Below are 18,945 nucleotides of genomic sequence, written 5' to 3'. Positions count from 1 at the left end.
CGATCATATTGGTGATGGTGGTGACGATGCTGGTGATGTTATTAGGGACGATCAATATTGGTGATGGTGGTGACGATGGTGGTGATGTAATTAGTGACGATCATATTGAAGAATGTGATGATGGTGGTGACGATGGTGGTGATGTCATTAGTGACGATCATTTTGAAGATGATGGTGATGGTGGTGATGGTGGTGGTGATCTTATTAGTGACTTTCATATCGAAGAAGATGATGGTGGTGATGTAATTAGTGACGATCATATTGGTGATGATGATGATGGTGGTGATGTAATTAGTGACGATCATATTGGTGATGGTGGGGACGATGGTGGTGATGAAATTAGTGACGATCACATTGAAGAAGATGGTGATGGTGATGATGATGGTGATGGTGGTGATGTAATTAGTGACGATCATATTGAAGATGATGATGATGATGACGATCATATTGATAACGATGGAGATGATGATGATGATGATGACGATGACGATCATATTGATAACGATGGAGATGACGATGACGATGATGACGATGACGATCATATTGATAACGATGGAGATGACGATGACGACGACGATCATATTGATAACGATGGAGATGACGATGACGACGACGATCATATTGATAACGATGGAGATGGAGATGATGATGACGACGATGACAAGATGATGACGATGACGGTGTCGGGATGCGGTAACCCGCTCGCCCCCCCCCCCCCCCCCGCCCTCGGCCACGTCCCTGGCCGCCCACTGACTCCCCCCCCCCCCCCGCTCCCTTCCCCTGGGGGCCCGCCCCACTCCCCGGCCCGGCACAACACGTTGTGCCGCTCTGGCAGGAGAACCGCAAGCGTGCCAAGCAGGAGCTCACCGCCATGGAGGCGGAGATGGTCGAGGCGCAGGAGGAGCTGAAGGTCCGTCAGCAGGAGACGGGGCGCCGTGCCGTCCCGGCCTCCCCCAGGGCTCTCATCTGCACGCCGGGCCGGCGGCAGCCGGGGACGCCGGCCGGGGGCTCGACGCCGAGGCGCACGCCGGCACGCTTCGGGCTGTGAGCGGAGGGGGTGGGAGGGGGGAGGTGGTGGTGGTGGTGGTGCCGGCCCTAACACCCCTACCCCTAACCCTACCCCTACCCTCTCTCTCTGTCTCTCTACCGCGCTGCCGGAGTCTCCGCTCTCCGTGTCTGTCCACCGCCGCCGCTGCCGTCGCCGCCATCACCGCCATCATCACCGCCGCCATCATCACCGCCGCCATCATCACCGCCACAACCACCACCGCCACCATCACCGCCTACATCATCATCACCGCCGCCACCATCGCCACCGCCATCATCATCAACACCATCACCGCCACCACCGCCATCATCACCACCACCATCGCCACTGCCATCATCACCACCACCACCACCGCCGCCACCACCGCCGCCATCATCACCATCACCACCATCACCACTATCGGCACCATCGCCACGACCGCCACGACCATCACGACCACCACCATCGCCACCACCATCGCCACCACCATCGCCACCACTATCGCCACCATCACCACCACCATCACTTGGCCAGCCTGCGCCCGATGGCCACGCTCCCCCGGCCTTGCCCTGTCGCTCCCACCCAGCGCACAATCACCGTCGTGGTGGCGGTGGTGGTGGTGGTCACCGCGGTGGTGATGGTGGTGGTCACCGTGGTGGCGGTGGCGGTCACCGTGGTGGTGGTGGTGGTGGTCACGGTGGTGGTCACAGCGGTGACGATGATGATGGTGGTGGTGATGATGATGGTGGCTGCGGCAACGATGGCGATGCGAATTTTTTTTCCAAATAAAGGTATCTTTGCTGGTAACCGATCGAGTGAGGTGGAGGAGGTGGAGGAGGTGGAGGAGGTGGAGGAGGAGGAGGAGGAGGAGGTGGAGGAGGACAGTCACACCACACCACATACTCACACCACACACACCACACTCACACCCACACACACCACACCCACACCACACCCACACACTCACCACGCCACACACTCACCACGCCACACACTCACCACGCCACACACATCACACCACACTCATACCACACTCACACCACACACTCACACCACACCCACACCACACCCACACACACCACACCACACACTCACACTACACCCACACCACACCCTCACATCACACTCACACCCTCACACCACACACACCACAGACTCACACCACACCCACACCACACACTCACACTCACCACGCCACACACACCACACACTCACACCACACACTCACACCCACACACTCACACCACACACACACCCACACACTCACACCACACACACACCACACACTCACACCACACACACCACACCCACACACTCACACCACACACACCACCCCCACTCCACACACACACACCACACCCACACCACACACTCACACCACACAAACCACACACTCACACCACACCCACACCCACACACTCACACCCACACACTCACCACGCCACACACACTCACACCACACACACCACACACTCACACCCACACTCACACCACACACACACCCACACACTCACACCACACACACCACACACACACCCACACACACCACACCCACAACACACACACCACACAAACCACACACTCACACCACATCCACTCACCACACTCACACTACACTCACACTCTCACGCCACACACACCACACACTCACACCACACCCACACACTCACACCACACCCACACACTCACACCCACACACTCACCACGCCACACACACCACACACTCACACCACACACACCACACACTCACACCACACACACACTCACACCACACCCACACCACACACTCATACACTCACTCACACAGTGGCCCGCGATCACAGATCTCTATTTAACTCCATCAAAAAAGTAACCTGCAGCGCCACACCTATTACCATCATTAGGGGAAAGATCGGTGATCCAATCTCTGACCCCCAGAAACAGGTTTGCAGATTTGCTGAACATTTCTGTGAGGTCCTTGGGGAGTAGAAATCCCTCAGCCTGGAAAAACATGGGACAAAGTGGGGATGACCCTGCTGAGGCTGCGATGCCTCAAATATTGGAGAAGGAAGTCACCCCCTGTGAGTGGCTGGCTGAGGTGCCATCTGTTGAGGAAGTACTGAAGGCGACCCAGAGTCTGAGACGAGGAAAGGCACCGGGCAGAGATGATCTCCCAAGCGAAATGCTGAGGGAGGGTGGCGTTTGTGCACAGACTGCCATATATGACATCATAACAACAGTCTGGACCACTGGACGGGTTCCGCAGGATTGGAAGGATGCCCTGGTGGTCCCCCTTTTTAAGAAGGGGGACCGCACAGACTGTAACAACTACAGGGGCATCTCACTCCTCAGTGTGCCGGGAAAGGTCCTGGCAAGGATTATTCAGCATCGCCTTGCCAGGCACGCTGAGAGGCTTGCGGAGCCCCAATGCGGTTTCAGGAAAGGGCGGTCCTGCACAGATGCCATATTTTCTGTCCGTCTGCTACAGCAAAGGTGTAGGGAATTCCAACAAGACCTACATCTCTGCTTTATTGACCTGGTCAAGGCCTATGATACCATCAGTAGGCCTGGCCTCTGGGTTGTTCTTCGTTGCTTTGGAGTCCCTGACCCGCTGCTCACGATCATTAAGGACCTTAATGATGGTGAGCAGGCCCGGGTAAAACTACGTGGCTGGGAGTCGGAGCCATTCCCTGTACACCTTGGGGGTGCGACAGGGATGTCCTCTGGCTCCCACATTATTTAACATCTATTTTGACCATGTAGTTTGTGAAGCCTTCAATAGCTGTACCGGAGGAATTTCCGTTTGGTACAGATATAATGGGAGGCTGATCGATGCCCGGGTGAGGTCAAGGGATGGCTCCCTATTGTTCAACCAGGTTATGTATGCTGATGATCTGGTAATTGCTGCTAACTCAGAGGAAGAGTTGGAGGTGCTGCTGCTGAACCTGGAGCTTGCCACTAAGAGGTGGGGCCTTACCATCAGCCCCACCAAAACTAAGCACCTGCCTGGGTATTTTGTACCATCGGACACTCCACCCCCACAACTCCCAATCGGTGATAGGGCAGTTGTGGAGAGAGTGGAGAGTTCCCCATACCTGGGCAGTGTACTCATGACCGGCTCCAGTTTAGCAGCAGAGGTCTCACTCCGAATCAGTCGAGCGGCATTATCTTTTCATCGGTTGCATAGCGCTGTGTGGAAACTACCTGGTCTATCACTCCGCACGAAGTTTCAGGTCTTCTCGGCCACGGTCATTTAGGTTGGCTTGCCAACGTTCCATCCTGGATTTAGCCAGGCTGGATTTTGAGGAGCTCACAAATCCTTGAAAGATGTGGACAAAGTCCCATCGGTGAGCTCCTCCAGCAGGCAAGGCTGCGTTTGGCTGGGTCATGTAGCCCGCATGCCCAGCCACCGCATGCCGAAACAGCTTTTGTTCGGCCGGGTTGAGGGGGCTAAACGGGCGCGGCACGGGCTAGAGAAGAGATGGAGTGATGTGGTACATGAGGACGTGGAGCTAAGTGGACTTGCCGATGACTGGTACCAGCGGTGTCAAGATCGGCCTCTGTGGAGGAGGCTCGTGAAGGACGCTAGCCTGGCACAGCAGTCAACCCATGGCACCTGCTGGGCCTGTCCCGTGACCTGCACCTAGCCTGGCACAGCAGTCAACCCATGGCACCTGCTGGATCTGTCCCGTGACTTCATCCTCCTGCACCTAGCCTGGCACAGCAGTCAACCCACGGCACCTGCTGGGTCTGTCCCGCGACCTCCTCCTGCACGTAGCCTCGCACGGCAGTCAACCCATGCACCTGCTGGGACCTCCGTGATGACGTCACAGCGACACCTGTCACACGCGCACCCGACGACGATATGATGGCTGCAGTTTTCGCGGTTTGACGTCACACCGCGTTTTTCTCACATGGCGTGCGTTTTGACGTAACCACGACCCCCCTCTTCTACCTCCCCCGGGCGTGACGCAATTGTGTTGTTGCCTCGAGACGTCACGAAGTTGCGGGGGGGGGGGTTGGACTCGTTTGCAGGTAAACTCCCAACGTCATCGTTCCCTCCCAACGCGGCGCGATGACGTCATGTCGCCACGCCATTTGCCGATTGCGTCACGCGGGTTCCCCCCCCCTCTGGCGGCGTAATGACGTCAGGTCACCACCCTGTCGTCCCGCGCGCTCATATCCTCCCGCGATGCAATGACGTCATGTCACCAACCCTTTGCCGATGACGACACGCGGGCTCCTGCCTGCCTGCCCAACTCAACCCCATCCCGTGTGGTTCGTGATCCCCCTGCTGAGGGCGATCGGGAACTTTGTTTTTATTTTATTTTGGGGGGGGTTGGCCGACGTTTCGGCCATGGCCAGGGACAGCTCGCACAAGATGAAGCTCTCCAAGAACCTGCTGCGCATGAAGGTTTGGGCAATGCCTGCGGAGAGAGGGACGCCACGCGCTCCACGTTGCGGCCTAGCTCGCGCCTCACGCTCCCCCCCGCCTTGCCTGGATAGCCTTACCGGGGAGGGTGCGATTCATGCGGCACGGTGGTGGAGGAGTGGGGTGAGGGGTGGGTCTCGGGGGTTTTTTTTAGTGTGCGTGTGTGCGCGCTTGCTGTGCGTGCGTGAAATGCCGGGCCTCCCCTTAGGTCGACTCAGCCTCAAATGCGTTAGCTGCTGCTGCGGCAGCGGTTGTGTGGTGGTGGTGGTGGTGGTGTTAAACGGGGAAGACAAAGGCGGCCGGGCGTGGTGGTTGCTGTTCCACCCTCGTGCAGCTGCTCGCTAAGAACACTTGCCCCAGCAGTCTGTTACAGGCTACACGGGGGATCTTTGTCTGTGTGTGTGAGTGTGTTAAAAGATTCCCCCGTGTAGCCTTAACAGACTTGTAGGGGCAAGTGCTGTTAGCGAGCAGCACCTATTAAAGCCGGTAACGGTACACGAGGGGGTGGGTGGCCAGCACCACGCCCGACCGCCTTTGTCTCCCCAGTGGCGATGTTTACTACAACACCGCACCAGGTACTCATTTGAGGCTGAGTCGACCTAGGGGAGGCCCGGGACCGGTTCAGATAATCGTCACTGGTGGTGTTAAGCCGTGAGCGGGAATCGAACCCGGGTCGCCAGGTTCATAGCGCAGCGTAGCGCTAACCGCTACACCATCGTGAGTGTATGTGAGTGTGTATGTATGTGAGTGTATGTATGTATGCAGTGTGCTTATGACCGGCTCCAGTTTAACAGCAGAGGTCTCACTCCGAATCAGTCGAGCGGCAATATCTTTTCATCGGTTGCGTAACGCTGTGTTGAAGCTGCCTGGTCTGTCGCTCCGCACTAAGCTTCAGGTCTTCTCGGCCACGGTCATTCCCTCCCTTCTCTACGCTTGCGAAACGTGGACCCCCCCTAATGGAACATCTTCGCCGGTTAGAAGCATTTAGGCTGGCCTGCCTACGATCTATCCTGGGTTTAACCAGGCTGGATTGTGTGAGGAGCTCACAAATCCTTGAAAGATCTGGGCAAGGTCCCATCGGTGAGCTCCTCCGGTGGGCTAGGCTGCGATGGCTGGGTCATGTAGCCCGCATGCCCAGCCACCGCATGCCGAAACAGCTTTTGTTCGGCCGGATTGAGGGGGCTAAACGGGCGCGGCACGGGCTAGAGAAGAGATGGAGTGATGTGGTACAGGAGGACGTGGAGCTGAGTGGACTTGCCGATGACCGGTACCAGCGGTGTCAAGATCGGCCTCTGTGGAGGAGGCTCGTGAAGGATGCTACTGGGTAGTTGGAGGTAGTCGCCCTCCAACAACAACAGAGGGCGGAAGAGCGACGCTCACAACGAGCGGAGCGCCGGGTGGCTAAAGCACAGCAGGTTGGCACAGTAGGGGGCACAGGTGGTGCATCAGCCAGTCATCTCAGTCAGTCGACCCGTGGCACCTGGGTCTGCCCCGTGACCTCCTGCCAGCGGGCGTTCGACACTTCACGTGGCCTCAAGGTGCACATGGCCTGGCACAAGCGTCGTGGTGACGTCACCGCCACTTAGTGGCGAATGGCGGTTGTTGTTGTATGTGAGTGTATGCATGTATGTATGTGAGTGTATGTATGTGAGCGCATGTATGTATTTGAGTGTATGTATGTATGTGAGTGTATGTATGCGTGTGAGTGTGTGCGAATGTGTGTGTGAGCGTGCGAGTGTGTGTGTGTGGTGCTGGCCACCCACCCCCTCGTGTGCCACAGTGCCAGTAGCCGTCATAGGTGCTGCTCGCTAACAGCACTTGCCCCTATAGTCTGTCAAGGCTACACGGGGGATCTTTATCTGTGTGGTGTGTGGACAGTGGTGGTGCATCTGCCAGCCATCCCAGTAAACCAATGGCACCTGCTGGGTCTGTCCCGTGACCTCCTCCTGCACATAGCCTGGCACAGCAGTCAACCCATGGCACCTGCTGAAGCTGTCCAGTGACCTCCTGCACCTAGCCTGGCACAGCAGTCTCCGAATATACAGGAGGTGTCGAGATTTAACCCACGACCTCCTGAATACCAGGCGAGGTAGCTAACATCTCCTAGCAACCGTGGTGTTGATGAGAGAGAGAGAGAGACGCACACACAGACTCCAAATATACAGCAAAAGGTGTCGTCAGGGTTGGTGTCGAACCCATGACCTCCTGCGTACCCCGCGAGGGAGTTAACATCTAGCACTAGACGCACTTGCCCCAACATCCTGCTGAAGGCTATACTAGAGGGGGTGGGGGGTTGACCCTTCTTTGTCTTTGTCTCAGTTCATGCAACGAGGTCTGGACGAGGAGGAGAGGAAGAGGTTGGATGAGGAGGAGCAGAGGCTGATGACGGACGAGCACTGGTACTTGGACCTACCGGACCTGCAGAGAGCCGAGTGAGACGCCATCATCGACATCACCGCCACCACCATCGTCGGCATCATCATCATCATCGTCGGCATCATCACCAGCATCATCGCCAACATCGCCGTCGCCATCATTATCACCAGCATAATCGCCACAATCATCATCGCCAACATCACCATCGCCACCATCATCATCACTATCATCAGCATCATCGCCGTCATTGCCAACATTATCGCCAGTATCACCAACAACATCACCATCACCAGCATCATCAACAACGCCATCATCATCACTAACATTGTCAACATCAGCATCATTGCCAGCGTCATTACCATATTCACAAACATCATTATCACCAGCAACATCATCGCCTAACTTCATCAGCACCACTTACATTATCGCCAACATCACCAGCGTCATCGCGAACAGCATCGTCAGCATCGTCGCCAGCATCGTCATCGCCATCACCAACATCATCATCATCGCCATCATCATCAGCATCATCACCAGCATCATCGCCAACATCATCATCGCCAGCATTATCGCCAACATCATCATCATCGCCGTCATCATCATCATCATCGCCAGCATCTTCAGCATCAACATCATCACCATCATCAGCATCACCAGCATCATCAGCATCATCGCCACCATCATCAACATCGCCAACATCGCCAGCATCGCCAACATCATCACCAACATCATCGCCAAGATCATCACCAACATCAACATCACCATCGCAGCATCATTTCCATCATCAACATCACCAGCATCATCGCCAATATCATCATCGCCATCATCAGCATCGCCCAGCATCGCCCAACATCGCCAACATCATGACCAACATCAACATCACCAACATCATCGCCAAGATCATCATCAACATCACCATCGCCAGCATCATTACCATCATCAACATCATCATCGCCAACATCATCACCAGCATCATCGCCAACATCATCATCAACATTACCATCATCACTAGCATCGTTACCATCAATGCCATTGCCACAACCATCAATGCAACTCTTTGGGTGTCTGTGTGAGTCTATGGGTGTCTGAGTCTGTGGGTGTCTATGTGAGTCTATGGGTGTCTATGTGAGTCTATGGGTGTCTCGAGTCTATGGGTTTCTATGTGAGTCTGTGGGAATCTATGTAAGATTGTTTAGGCTCTGGGTGAGTCGATGGGTTGTCGTGTGAGTCTTCTGGGTATCTATGTGAGTGTGGGTGTCTGTGAGTCTGTGGGTCCGGCAAAACAACCCCCTACCTCCTCGCGGTGCCGGACGGGCAACTCTGTCGTGGACAGCGCTGTGGGGGGAGATCCAATTTTGATTGGCTCCTCCCCTCATGGCATATGTGTCCACCACAGGGGCTAAACGGGGGCTCTGGACGGGTGCGAGGGGCTGGTAACCCCTCCACCTTCAATTAATTACCACGAAACTACGAATGAAATATGTAACAACTAAGCTTGTGCCGGAGGCCCCGGGGGGCCAGGCGTCTATGACGTCTCCTGGCCAAACCCCAATTGGCGGAGCCAGGAGATTGAATACCTACCCTCGGGGCTACTCCAGAAACAACGAAAAGCCACTACGGTTGGCCACGTGGAATGTTCGAACGCTCACTGCAGAGGAGAGGCTGCCACTCCTCTGTCGGGAGCTGGACCGGTACCGCCTGGATCTATGCGGCATTCAGGAGGTCCGGTGGACCGGCTCTGGCTCCTGCCACCATGAGGGGTGGACAGTCCTCTACTCGGGGCAGCAGACTGCCAAACAACAGGGTGTGGGTCTTCTTTTGAACAAAAGAATGAAGGGGGCGTGGGAGCGTGGCGGTGAGGTGTGGGAAGCTGTAAGCCCCAGGCTACTTTGGGCTCGCCTTCCCATCAACCGGAGGCGAGGAATGGTGGTCGTGGTTACTTATGCCCCCACCGAAGATGAACATCCGTGGAGGGATGCAGGCAAAGCCGATGAGTCAGATGCCTTCTATGACCTCCTGTCACAGGTGCTGGCTAAAGTGGCCCCTCGGGATAGAGTCATCATGTTGGGTGACTTCAATGCCCGAGTTGGTCATGATACTGGCACCTGGTCTGGAGTGATTGGAGGGCATGGGCCAGATCAGCTCAATAACAACGGTAGGAGGCTGCTAGATTTTTGTGCAGCCCATGGGCTTGTAATTACCAACACGCTGTTCCGGCATCGGCGCATCCACACAACATCATGGATGCATGCCGGGTCCAAGCAAGAACATCTGCTGGACTACATAGTGACGGACCAGCGAATGCGAGCCCATGTCCTTGACACCAGGACCTACCGTGGAGCTGATCTGCCCTCTGACCATCGACTAGTCATCTGTAAGATGCGCCTGCCATTCTTCCACTCCGGTGGTTGGTGTACACCCAGGACCCCATTCCAACCTAAAGTGGCCTGGTCTCAGTTATCTGATGAAAGTTGCAAGCGAGAATTTCATCATCGCTTGCGGCTGGGATTGGCATCGTCCCCGACTCCTCCTGATGTCGAGGGTAAATGGGCGAGGTTTAGGACTGTGACTCATGCAGCTGCAATGGCTGCTTTGGGTACGCGGTCCAGACCTCCCCAGACACCCTGGATGACAGAGGAGTTGTTCACGATGGTTGAGAAAAAGCGACAGGCCCACTGTCATCGGCTACAGAATCCCACGTCAGAGAATGAGGAGGCTTACCGCAGCCTTCGCTCGGAGGTTCGGAGAGCCGTGAGGCGCTGCAAGGATGGGTGGTGGTCGCGGGTTGCTGAGGAGATGGAGTCTGCCTCAGTGACCCGTGATCACAAATCTCTATTTAACTCCATCAAAAAAGTAACCTGCAGCGCCACACCTATTACCATCATTAGGGGAAAAAACGGTGATCCAATTTCTGACCCCCAGGAACAGGTTCGCAGATTTGCTGAGCATTTCTGTGAGGTCCTGGGGGAGGGAAAATCCCTCAGCCAGGAAAACATCGCGGCACAAAGTGAGGATGACCCTGCTGAGGCTGCGGTGCCTCAAATATTGGATGAAGTCACCCCCTGTGAGTGGCTGGCTGAGGTGCCATCTGCTGAGGAAGTATTGAAGGCGATCCGGAGTCTGAGACCAGGAAAGGCAGCGGGCAGAGATGATCTCCCAAGCGAAATGCTGAGGGAGGGTGGGGTTTGTGCACAGACTGCCCTATATGACATCATAACAACAGTCTGGACCACTGGACGGGTTCCGCAGGATTGGAAGGATGCCCTGGTGGTCCCCCTTTTTAAGAAGGGGGACCGCACAGACTGTAACAACTACAGGGGCATCTCACTCCTCAGTGTGCCGGGAAAGGTCCTGGCAAGGATTATTCAGCATCGCCTTGCCAGGCACGCTGAGGAGAGGCTTGCGGAGCCCCAATGCGGTTTCAGGAAAGGGCGGTCCTGCACAGATGCCATATTTTCTGTCCGTCTGCTACAGCAGAGGTGTAGGGAATTCCAACAAGACCTACATCTCTGCTTTATTGACCTGGTCAAGGCCTATGATACCATCAGTAGGCCTGGGCTCTGGGTCGTTCTTCGTGCTTTTGGAGTACCTGACCCTCTGCTCACGATCATTAAGGACCTTCATGATGGTGAGCGGGCCCGGGTAAAACTACGTGGCCGGGAGTCAGAGCCATTCCCTGTACACCTTGGGGTGCGACAGGGATGTCCTTTGGCTCCCACATTATTTAACATCTATTTTGACCACGTAGTTCGTGAAGCCTTCAATAGCTGTACCGGGGGAATCTCCATATGGTACAGATATAATGGGAGGCTAATCGATGCCCGGGTGCGGTCAAGGGATGGCTCCCTATTGCTCAACCACGTTATGTATGCTGATGACTTGGTAATAGCTGCTCAGTCAGAGGAGGAGTTGGAGACGCTGCTGCTGAGACTGGAGCATGCCACTAAGAGGTGGGGCCTTACCATCAGCCCCACCAAAACTAAGCACCTGCCTGGGTATTTTGTACCATCGGACACTCCACCACCACAACTCCCAATCGGTGATGGGGCAGTTGTGGAGAGAGTGGAGAGTTTCCCATACCTGGGCAGTGTGCTTATGACTGGCTCCAGTTTAACAGCAGAGGTCTCACTCCGAATCAGTCGAGCGGCAATATCTTTTCATCGGTTGCGTAACGCTGTGTGGAAGCTACCTGGTCTGTCGCTCCGCACTAAGCTTCAGGTCTTCTCGGCCACGGTCATTCCCTCCCTTCTCTATGCTTGCGAAACGTGGACCCCCCGAATGGAACATCTTCGCCGGTTAGAAACATTTAGGCTGGCCTGCCTACGATCCATCCTGGGTTTAACCAGACTGGATTGTGTGAGGAGCTCACAAATCCTTGAAAGATCTGGGCAGGGTCCCATCGGTGAGCTCCTCCGGCAGGCAAGGCTGCGATGGCTGGGTCATGTAGCCCGCATGCCCAGCCACCGCATGCCGAAACAGCTTTTGTTTGGCCGGATTGAGGGGGCTAAGCGGGCGCGGCACGGGCTAGAGAAGAGATGGAGTGATGTGGTACAGGAGGACGTGGAGCTGAGTGGACTTGCCGATGACTGGTACCAGCGGTGTCAAGATCGGCCTCTGTGGAGGAGGCTCGTGAAGGATGCTACTGGGCAGTTGGAGGCAGTCGCCCTCCAACAACAACGGAGGGCGGAGGAGCGACGCTCACAACAGCGAGCGGAGCGCCGGGTGGCTAAAGCACAGCAGGTTGGCACAGTAGGGGGCACAGGTGGTGCATCAGCCAGTCATCTCAGTCAGTCGACCCGTGGCACCTGGGTCTGCCCCGTGACCTCCTGCCAGCGGGCGTTCGACACTTCACGTGGCCTCAGGGTGCACATAGCCTGGCACAAGCGTCGTGGTGACGTCACCGCCACTTAGTGGCGAATGGCGGTTGTTGTTGTTGTTGTTGTCTATGAGTCTATGGGTGTCTATGTGAGTCTATGGTTGTCTATGTGAATCTGTGGGTGTCTGTGTGAGTCTATGGGTGTCTATGTGAGTCTATAGGTGTCTGTGAGTCTATGGGTCTCGATGCGAGTCTGTGGGTGTCTGTGTGAGTCTATGGGTGTCTAAGTCTGTGGGTGTCTGTGTGAGTCTATGGGTGTCTGAGTCTGTGGGTGTCTATGTGAGTCTATGGGTGTCTGTGTGAGTCTATGGTTGTCTATGTGAGTCTATGGGTGTCTGAGTCTGTGGTTGTCTATGTGAGTCTATGGGTGTCTGTGTGAGTCTATGGGTGTCTGAGTCTGTGGGTGTCTATGTGAGTCTATGGGTGTCTATGTGAGTCTGTGGGAATCTATGTAAGATTGTTTAGGCTCTGGGCAAGTTGATGGGTTTCTGTAAGTTTGTGGGTTTCTATGTGAGTCTATGGGTCTCAGTGTAATTCTTTAGGTGTCTATAGGTGTCTGTGTGAATCTATGGGTGTCGATGTGAGTCTATGGGTGTCTGAGTCTGTGGGTGTCTATGTGAGTCTACGGGTGTCTGTGTGAGTCTATGGGTGTGTGAGTCTATTGGTGTCTATGTGAGTCTGTGGGTGTCTGTGAGTCTGTGGGTGTCTATGAGTCTATGGGTGTCTACGTGAGTCTATGGTTGTCTATGTGAATCTGTGGATGTCTGTGTGAGTCTATGGGTGTCTGAGTCTGTGGGTGTCTATGTGAGTCTATGGGTGTCTATGTGAGTCTGTGGGTGTCTATGAGTCTGTGGGTGTCTATGAGTCTAAAGTTGTCTGTAAGTCTTTGGGTCTCGATGCGAGTCTGTGGGTCTCTGTGTGAGTCTATGTGAGTCTGTGGGTGTCTGTGTCTACAGTTGTCGGTGGGTCTACGGGTGTCTATGTGAGTCTATGGGTGTCTGTGAGTCTTTGGATGTCTGTGGGTGTCTATGTGAGTCTATGGGTGCCGGACGGGCAACTCTGTCATGGACAGTGCTGTGGGGGGAGGGCCAATTCCGATTGGCTCCTCCCCTCATGGCATCTGTGTCCACCACAGTGGCTAAACGGGGGCTCTGGACGGGTGCGAGGGGCTGGTATCCCCTCCACCTTCAATTAATTACCACTAAACTACGACTGAAATATGTAACTAATAAGCTTGTGCCAGAGGCCCTGGGGGAACAGGCGTCTATGACGTCTCCTGGCCAAACCCCAATTGGCGGAGCTAGGAGATTGAATCTCTACCCTCAGGGCTCCTCCAGAAACAACGAAAAGCCACTACGGATGGCCACGTGGAATGTTCGAACGCTCACTGCGGAGGAGAGGTTGCCACTCCTCTGTCGGGAGCTGGACCAGTACCGCCTGGATCTCTGTGGCATTCAGGAGGTCTGGTGGACCGGTTCTGGCTCCTGCCACCATGAGGGGTGGACAGTCCTTTACTCGGGGCAGCAGACTGCCAAACAATAGGGTGTGGCTCTTCTTTTGAACAAAGGAATGAAGGGGGCGTGGGAGCGTGGCGGTGAGGTGTGGTAAGCTGTAAACCCCAGGCTACTTTGGGCTCGCCTTCTCATCAACCGAAGGCGAGGAGTGGTGGTTGTGGTTACTTATGCCCCCACCGAAGACGAACATCCGTGCAGGGATGCAGGCAAAGCCGATGAGTCAGATGCCTTCTATGACCTCCTGTCACAGGTGCTGGCTAAAGTGGCCCCTCGGGATAGAGTCATCTTGTTGGGTGACTTAAATGCCCGAGTTGCTCATGATGCTGGCACCTGGTCTGGAGTGATTGGAGGGCATGGGCCAGATCAGCTCAATAACAACGGTAGGATGGTGCTAGATTTTTGTGCAGCCCATGGGCTTGTAATTACCAACACGCTGTTCCGGCATCGGCGCATCCACACAACATCATGGATGCATGTCGGGTCCAAGTACGAATATCTGCTGGACTACATAGTGACGGACCAGCGGATGTGAGCCCATGTCCTTGACACCAAGACCTACCGTGGAGCTGATCTGCCCTCTGACCATCGACTAGTCATCTGTAAGATGCGCCTGCCATTCTTCCACTCCGGTGGTGGGTGTACACCCAGGACCCCATTCCAACCTAAAGTGGCCTGGTCTCAGTTATCTGATGAAAGTTGCAAGCGAGAATTTCATCATCGCTTGCGGCTGGGATTGGCATCGTCCCCGACTCCTCCTGATGTCGAGGGTAAATGGGCGAGGTTTAGGACTGTGACTCATGCAGCTGCAATGGCTGCTTTGGGTACGCGGTCCAGACCTCCCCAGAGACCCTGGCTGACAGAGGAGGTGTTCAGGATGGTTGAGAAAAAGCGTCAGGCCCACTTATCGGCTACAGAATCCCACGTCAGAGAATGAGGAGGCTTACCGCAGCCTTCGCTCGAAGGTTCGGAGAGCCGTGAGGCGCTGCAAGGATGGGTGGTGGTCGCGGGTTGCTGAGGAGATGGAGTCTGCCTCAGTAGCCCGCGATCACAAATCTCTATTTCATTCCATCAATAAAGTAACCTGCAGCGCCACACCTATTACCATCATTAGGGGAAAAAATGGTGATCCAATCTTCGACCCCCAGGAACAGGTTTACAGATTTGCTGAGCATTTCTGTGAGGTCCTGGGCGAGGGAAAATCCCTCAGCCAGGAAAACATCGTGCCACAAAGTGAGGATGACCCTCCTGAGGCTGTGGTGCCTCAAATATTGGAAGAAGTCACCCCCTGTGAGTGGCTGGCTGAGGTGCCATCTGTTGAGGAAGTACTGAAGGCGATCCGGAGTCTGAGACAAGGAAAGGCAGCGCGGGCAGAGATGATCTCCCAAGCGAAATGCTGAGGGAGGGTGGTGTTTGTGCACAGACTGCCCTATATGACATCATAACAACGGTCTGGACCACTGGACGGGTTCCTCAGGATTGGAAGGATGCCCTGGTGGTCCCCCTTTTTAAGAAGGGGGACCGCACAGACTGTAACAACTACAGGGGCATCTCACTCCTCAGTGTGCCGGGAAAGGTCCTGGCAAGGATTATTCAACATCGCCTTGCCAGGCGATTTCATGCGGTTTCATGAAAGGGCGGTCCTGCACAGATGCCATATTTTTTGTCTGTCTGCTACAGCAGAGGTGTAGGGAATTCCAGCAAGACCTACATCTCTGCTTTATTGACCTGGTGAAGGCCTATGATACCATCGGTAGGCCTGGGCTCTGGGTTGTTCTTCGTGCTTTTGGAGTACCTTACCCTCTGCTCACGATCATTAAGGACTTTCATGATGGTGAGCGGGCCCGGGTAAAACTACGTGGCCGGGAGTCAGAGCCATTCCCTGTACACCTTGGGGTACGACAGGGATGTCCTCTGGCTCCCACATTACTTAACATCTATTTTGACCACATAGTTCGTGAAGCCTTCAATAGCTATACCGGGGGAACCTCCATATGGTACAGATATAATGGGAGGCTGATCGATGCCCGGGTGCGGTCAAGGGATGGCTCCCTATTGCTCAACCACGTTATGTATGCCGATGATTTGGTAATAGCTGCTCATTCAGAGGAGGAGTTGGAGACGCTGCTGCTGAGACTGGAGCGTGCCACTAAGAGATGGGGCCTTACCATCAGCCCCACCAAAACTAAGCACCTGCCTGGGGGTATTTTGTACCATCGGACACTCCACCCCCACATCTCCCAATCGGTGATGGGGCAGTTGTGGAGAGAGTGGAGAGTTTCCCACACCTGGACAGTGTGCTTATGACCGGCTCCAGTTTAACAGCAGAGGTCTCCGAATCAGTCGACCGGCAATATCTTTTCATTGGTTGCATAACGCTGTGTGGAAGCTACCTGGTCTGTAGCTCCGCACTAAGCTTCAGGTCTTCTCGGCCACGGTCATTCCCTCCTTTCTCTACGCTTGCGAAACGTGGACCCCCATAATGGAACATCTTCGCCGGTTAGAAACATTTAGGCTGGCCTGCCTACGATCCATCCTGGGTTCAACCAGGCTGGATTGTGTGAGGAGCTCAAAAATCCTTGAAAGATCTGGGCAAGGTCCCATCGGTGAGCTCCTCCGGCAGGCAAGGCTGCTGGGTCATGTAGCCCGCATGCCCAGCCACCGCATGCCGAAACAGCTTTTGTTTGGCCGGATCGAGGGGGCTAAACGGGCGTGGCACGGGCTAGAGAAGAGATGGAGTGATGTGGTACAGGAGGACGTGGAGCTGAGTGGACTTGCCGATGACTGGTACCAGCGGTGTCAAGATCAGCCTCTGTGGAGGAGGCTCGTGAAGGACGCTACTGGGCAGTTGGAGGCAGTCGCCCTCCAACAACAATGGAGGGCGGAGGAGCGACGCTCACAACGACGAGCGGAGCGCCGGGTGGCTAAAGCACAGCAGGTTGGCACAGTAGGGGGCACAGGTGGTGCATCAGCCAGTCATCTCAGTCAGTCGACCCGTGGCACCTGGGTCTGCCCCGTGACCTCCTGCCCGCGGGCGTTCGACACTTCACGTGGTCTCAAGGTGCACATGGCCTGGCACAAGCGTCGTGGTGACGTCACCGCCACTTAGTGGCGAATGGCGGTTGTTGTGTGTGTGTGTGGGTGTGTGTGTGTGGGTGTGTGTGGGTGGGCGTGTACGGGTGTGTGTGTAATGGCGACGTTGCAGGCTTGTGCCAGGCGTGGTGCTTTCACGGCCCCCTCCCTCCAACCGCAATCCGGATGAAAAGCCGCAAGACCCGGTTTGACCGCCCGTTGTTTCGGTACCGCCACCTGGCCGTGGCACATCACAGACAGGCTTGCGGCCTCTTTTGTTGGCGCATTCCTCACGCTGACCTCACGCTCACCCCCCTGGGGAGTTGCTGTTCCGCTGCCGCTATGATGTCACCTGGAGCCCTGAATTCCTCGCATCGCAAGAATAGCTCCCTCGCTCGCCCTCCGCGTCATCTGCCATCTCTCAGGATGGTGGGCAGTTCACGATGGCCACGTCGGAGACACTGAGAGTCTGGGTTCAAGCCCTGGGTCTGGGTGTCTCTCTCTCTCAGGGGGTTCACGATGGCCATGTCGGAGACACTGCGAGCCTGAGTTCAAGCCCTGGGTCTGGGTGTCTCTCTCAGACGGTTCACAATGGCCGTGTCAGAGACACTGAGAGCCTGGGTTCAAGCCCTGTGTCTGGGTGTCTCTCTCTCTCTCTCAGGGGGTTCACGATGGCCGTGTCAGAGATACTGAGACCCTGGGTTCAAGCCCTGGGTCTTGGTGTCTCTCTCTCAGGGGGTTCACAATGGCCGTGTCAGAGACACTGAGAGTCTGGGTTCAAGCCCTGGGTCTGGGTGTCTCTCTCTCTCAGGGGGTTCACGATGGCCGTGTCAGAGACACTGAGAGTCTGGGTTCAAGCCCTGGGTCTTGGTGTCTCTCTCTCTCAGAGGGGTTCATGATGGCCGTGTCAGAGACACTGAGACCTGGGTTCAAGCCCTGGGTCTGGGTGTCTCTCTCTCAGGGGGTTCACGATGGCCGTGTCAGAGACACTGAGAGCCTGGGTTCAAGCCCTGGGTCTGGGTGTCTCTCTCTCTCAGAGGGGTTCATGATGGCCGTGTCAGAGACACTGAGACCTGGGTTCGAGGCTTGGGTGTGTGAGTGTGTCTCAGATAATTATTAACGCGGCTTTGGTAAAAATGTGTTTGTGCTGGCTGTGGTGGTTATCGTTGTAGTCTTGCGGGTGGTGGTGCAGGATAGTGGTGGTGGTTGTTGTGGTGGTGGTGGCTGTTGTGGTGGTGCAGGGTCGTGGTGGAGGGGAGGCCGTTGTGATGGCCTACAGGGTCATGTGGTGGTGTTGGTGGTGGTTTGTGTGGTGGTTTAATCTTGTTGTGGTGGGAATGTGGTAGTGGTAGTTGTTGTGGCGGTGCTGGTGGTGGTGGCGGAGGCGAGTGTGGCTGTGTGCGAGGGAGACATGGTGGTGGTGGTAATGTTGTTGTGGTTGTTGCAGGGTGGTGGTGGTAATGTTGTTGTGGTTGTTGCAGGGTGGTGGTGGTAATGTTGTTGTGGTTGTTGCAGGGTGGTGGTGGTAATGTTGTTGTTGTTGCAGGGTGGTGGTGGTGGCGGTGGAGGAGGCGATAGTTGCTGTGTGCGAGAGAGTCGTGGTGGTGGTGGTAATGTTGTTGTGGTTGTTGTTGTTGCAGGGTGGTGGTGGTGGAAGAAGTGAGTGTTGCTG

General features: G+C 55.4%; 2 protein-coding genes across 2 annotated transcripts in view; both read left to right on the top strand.

Annotated features, from left to right (window-relative positions):
- The window catches only part of LOC116957033 (pre-mRNA-splicing factor ATP-dependent RNA helicase PRP16), an 83,335-nt gene extending 81,501 nt beyond the window's left edge, over nucleotides 1-1,834 (top strand). The window contains 1 exon segment of the mRNA XM_076055046.1: nucleotides 836-1,834. Coding sequence (XP_075911161.1) covers nucleotides 836-1,048 — 213 coding nt within the window. The 3' untranslated portion in view covers nucleotides 1,049-1,834.
- A 3,356-nt stretch (nucleotides 1,835-5,190) lies between these two features.
- The window catches only part of MPHOSPH6 (M-phase phosphoprotein 6), a 36,096-nt gene continuing 22,341 nt past the window's right edge, over nucleotides 5,191-18,945 (top strand). The window contains exons 1-2 of the mRNA XM_032978923.2: nucleotides 5,191-5,420; nucleotides 7,758-7,870. Coding sequence (XP_032834814.2) covers nucleotides 5,232-5,420; nucleotides 7,758-7,870 — 302 coding nt within the window. The 5' untranslated portion in view covers nucleotides 5,191-5,231. The remainder of the gene's footprint in view (nucleotides 5,421-7,757; nucleotides 7,871-18,945) is intronic.

Source organism: Petromyzon marinus, chromosome 69 (assembly GCF_048934315.1).
Source record: "Petromyzon marinus isolate PM22_M1 ecotype Great Lakes invasive population chromosome 69, UKy_Petmar_22M1.pri1.0, whole genome shotgun sequence".
Classification (NCBI taxonomy): domain Eukaryota; kingdom Metazoa; phylum Chordata; class Hyperoartia; order Petromyzontiformes; family Petromyzontidae; genus Petromyzon; species Petromyzon marinus.
The sequence above is the reverse complement of the archived record's forward strand: the minus strand, read 5'-3'. Positions and strand labels throughout refer to the sequence as shown.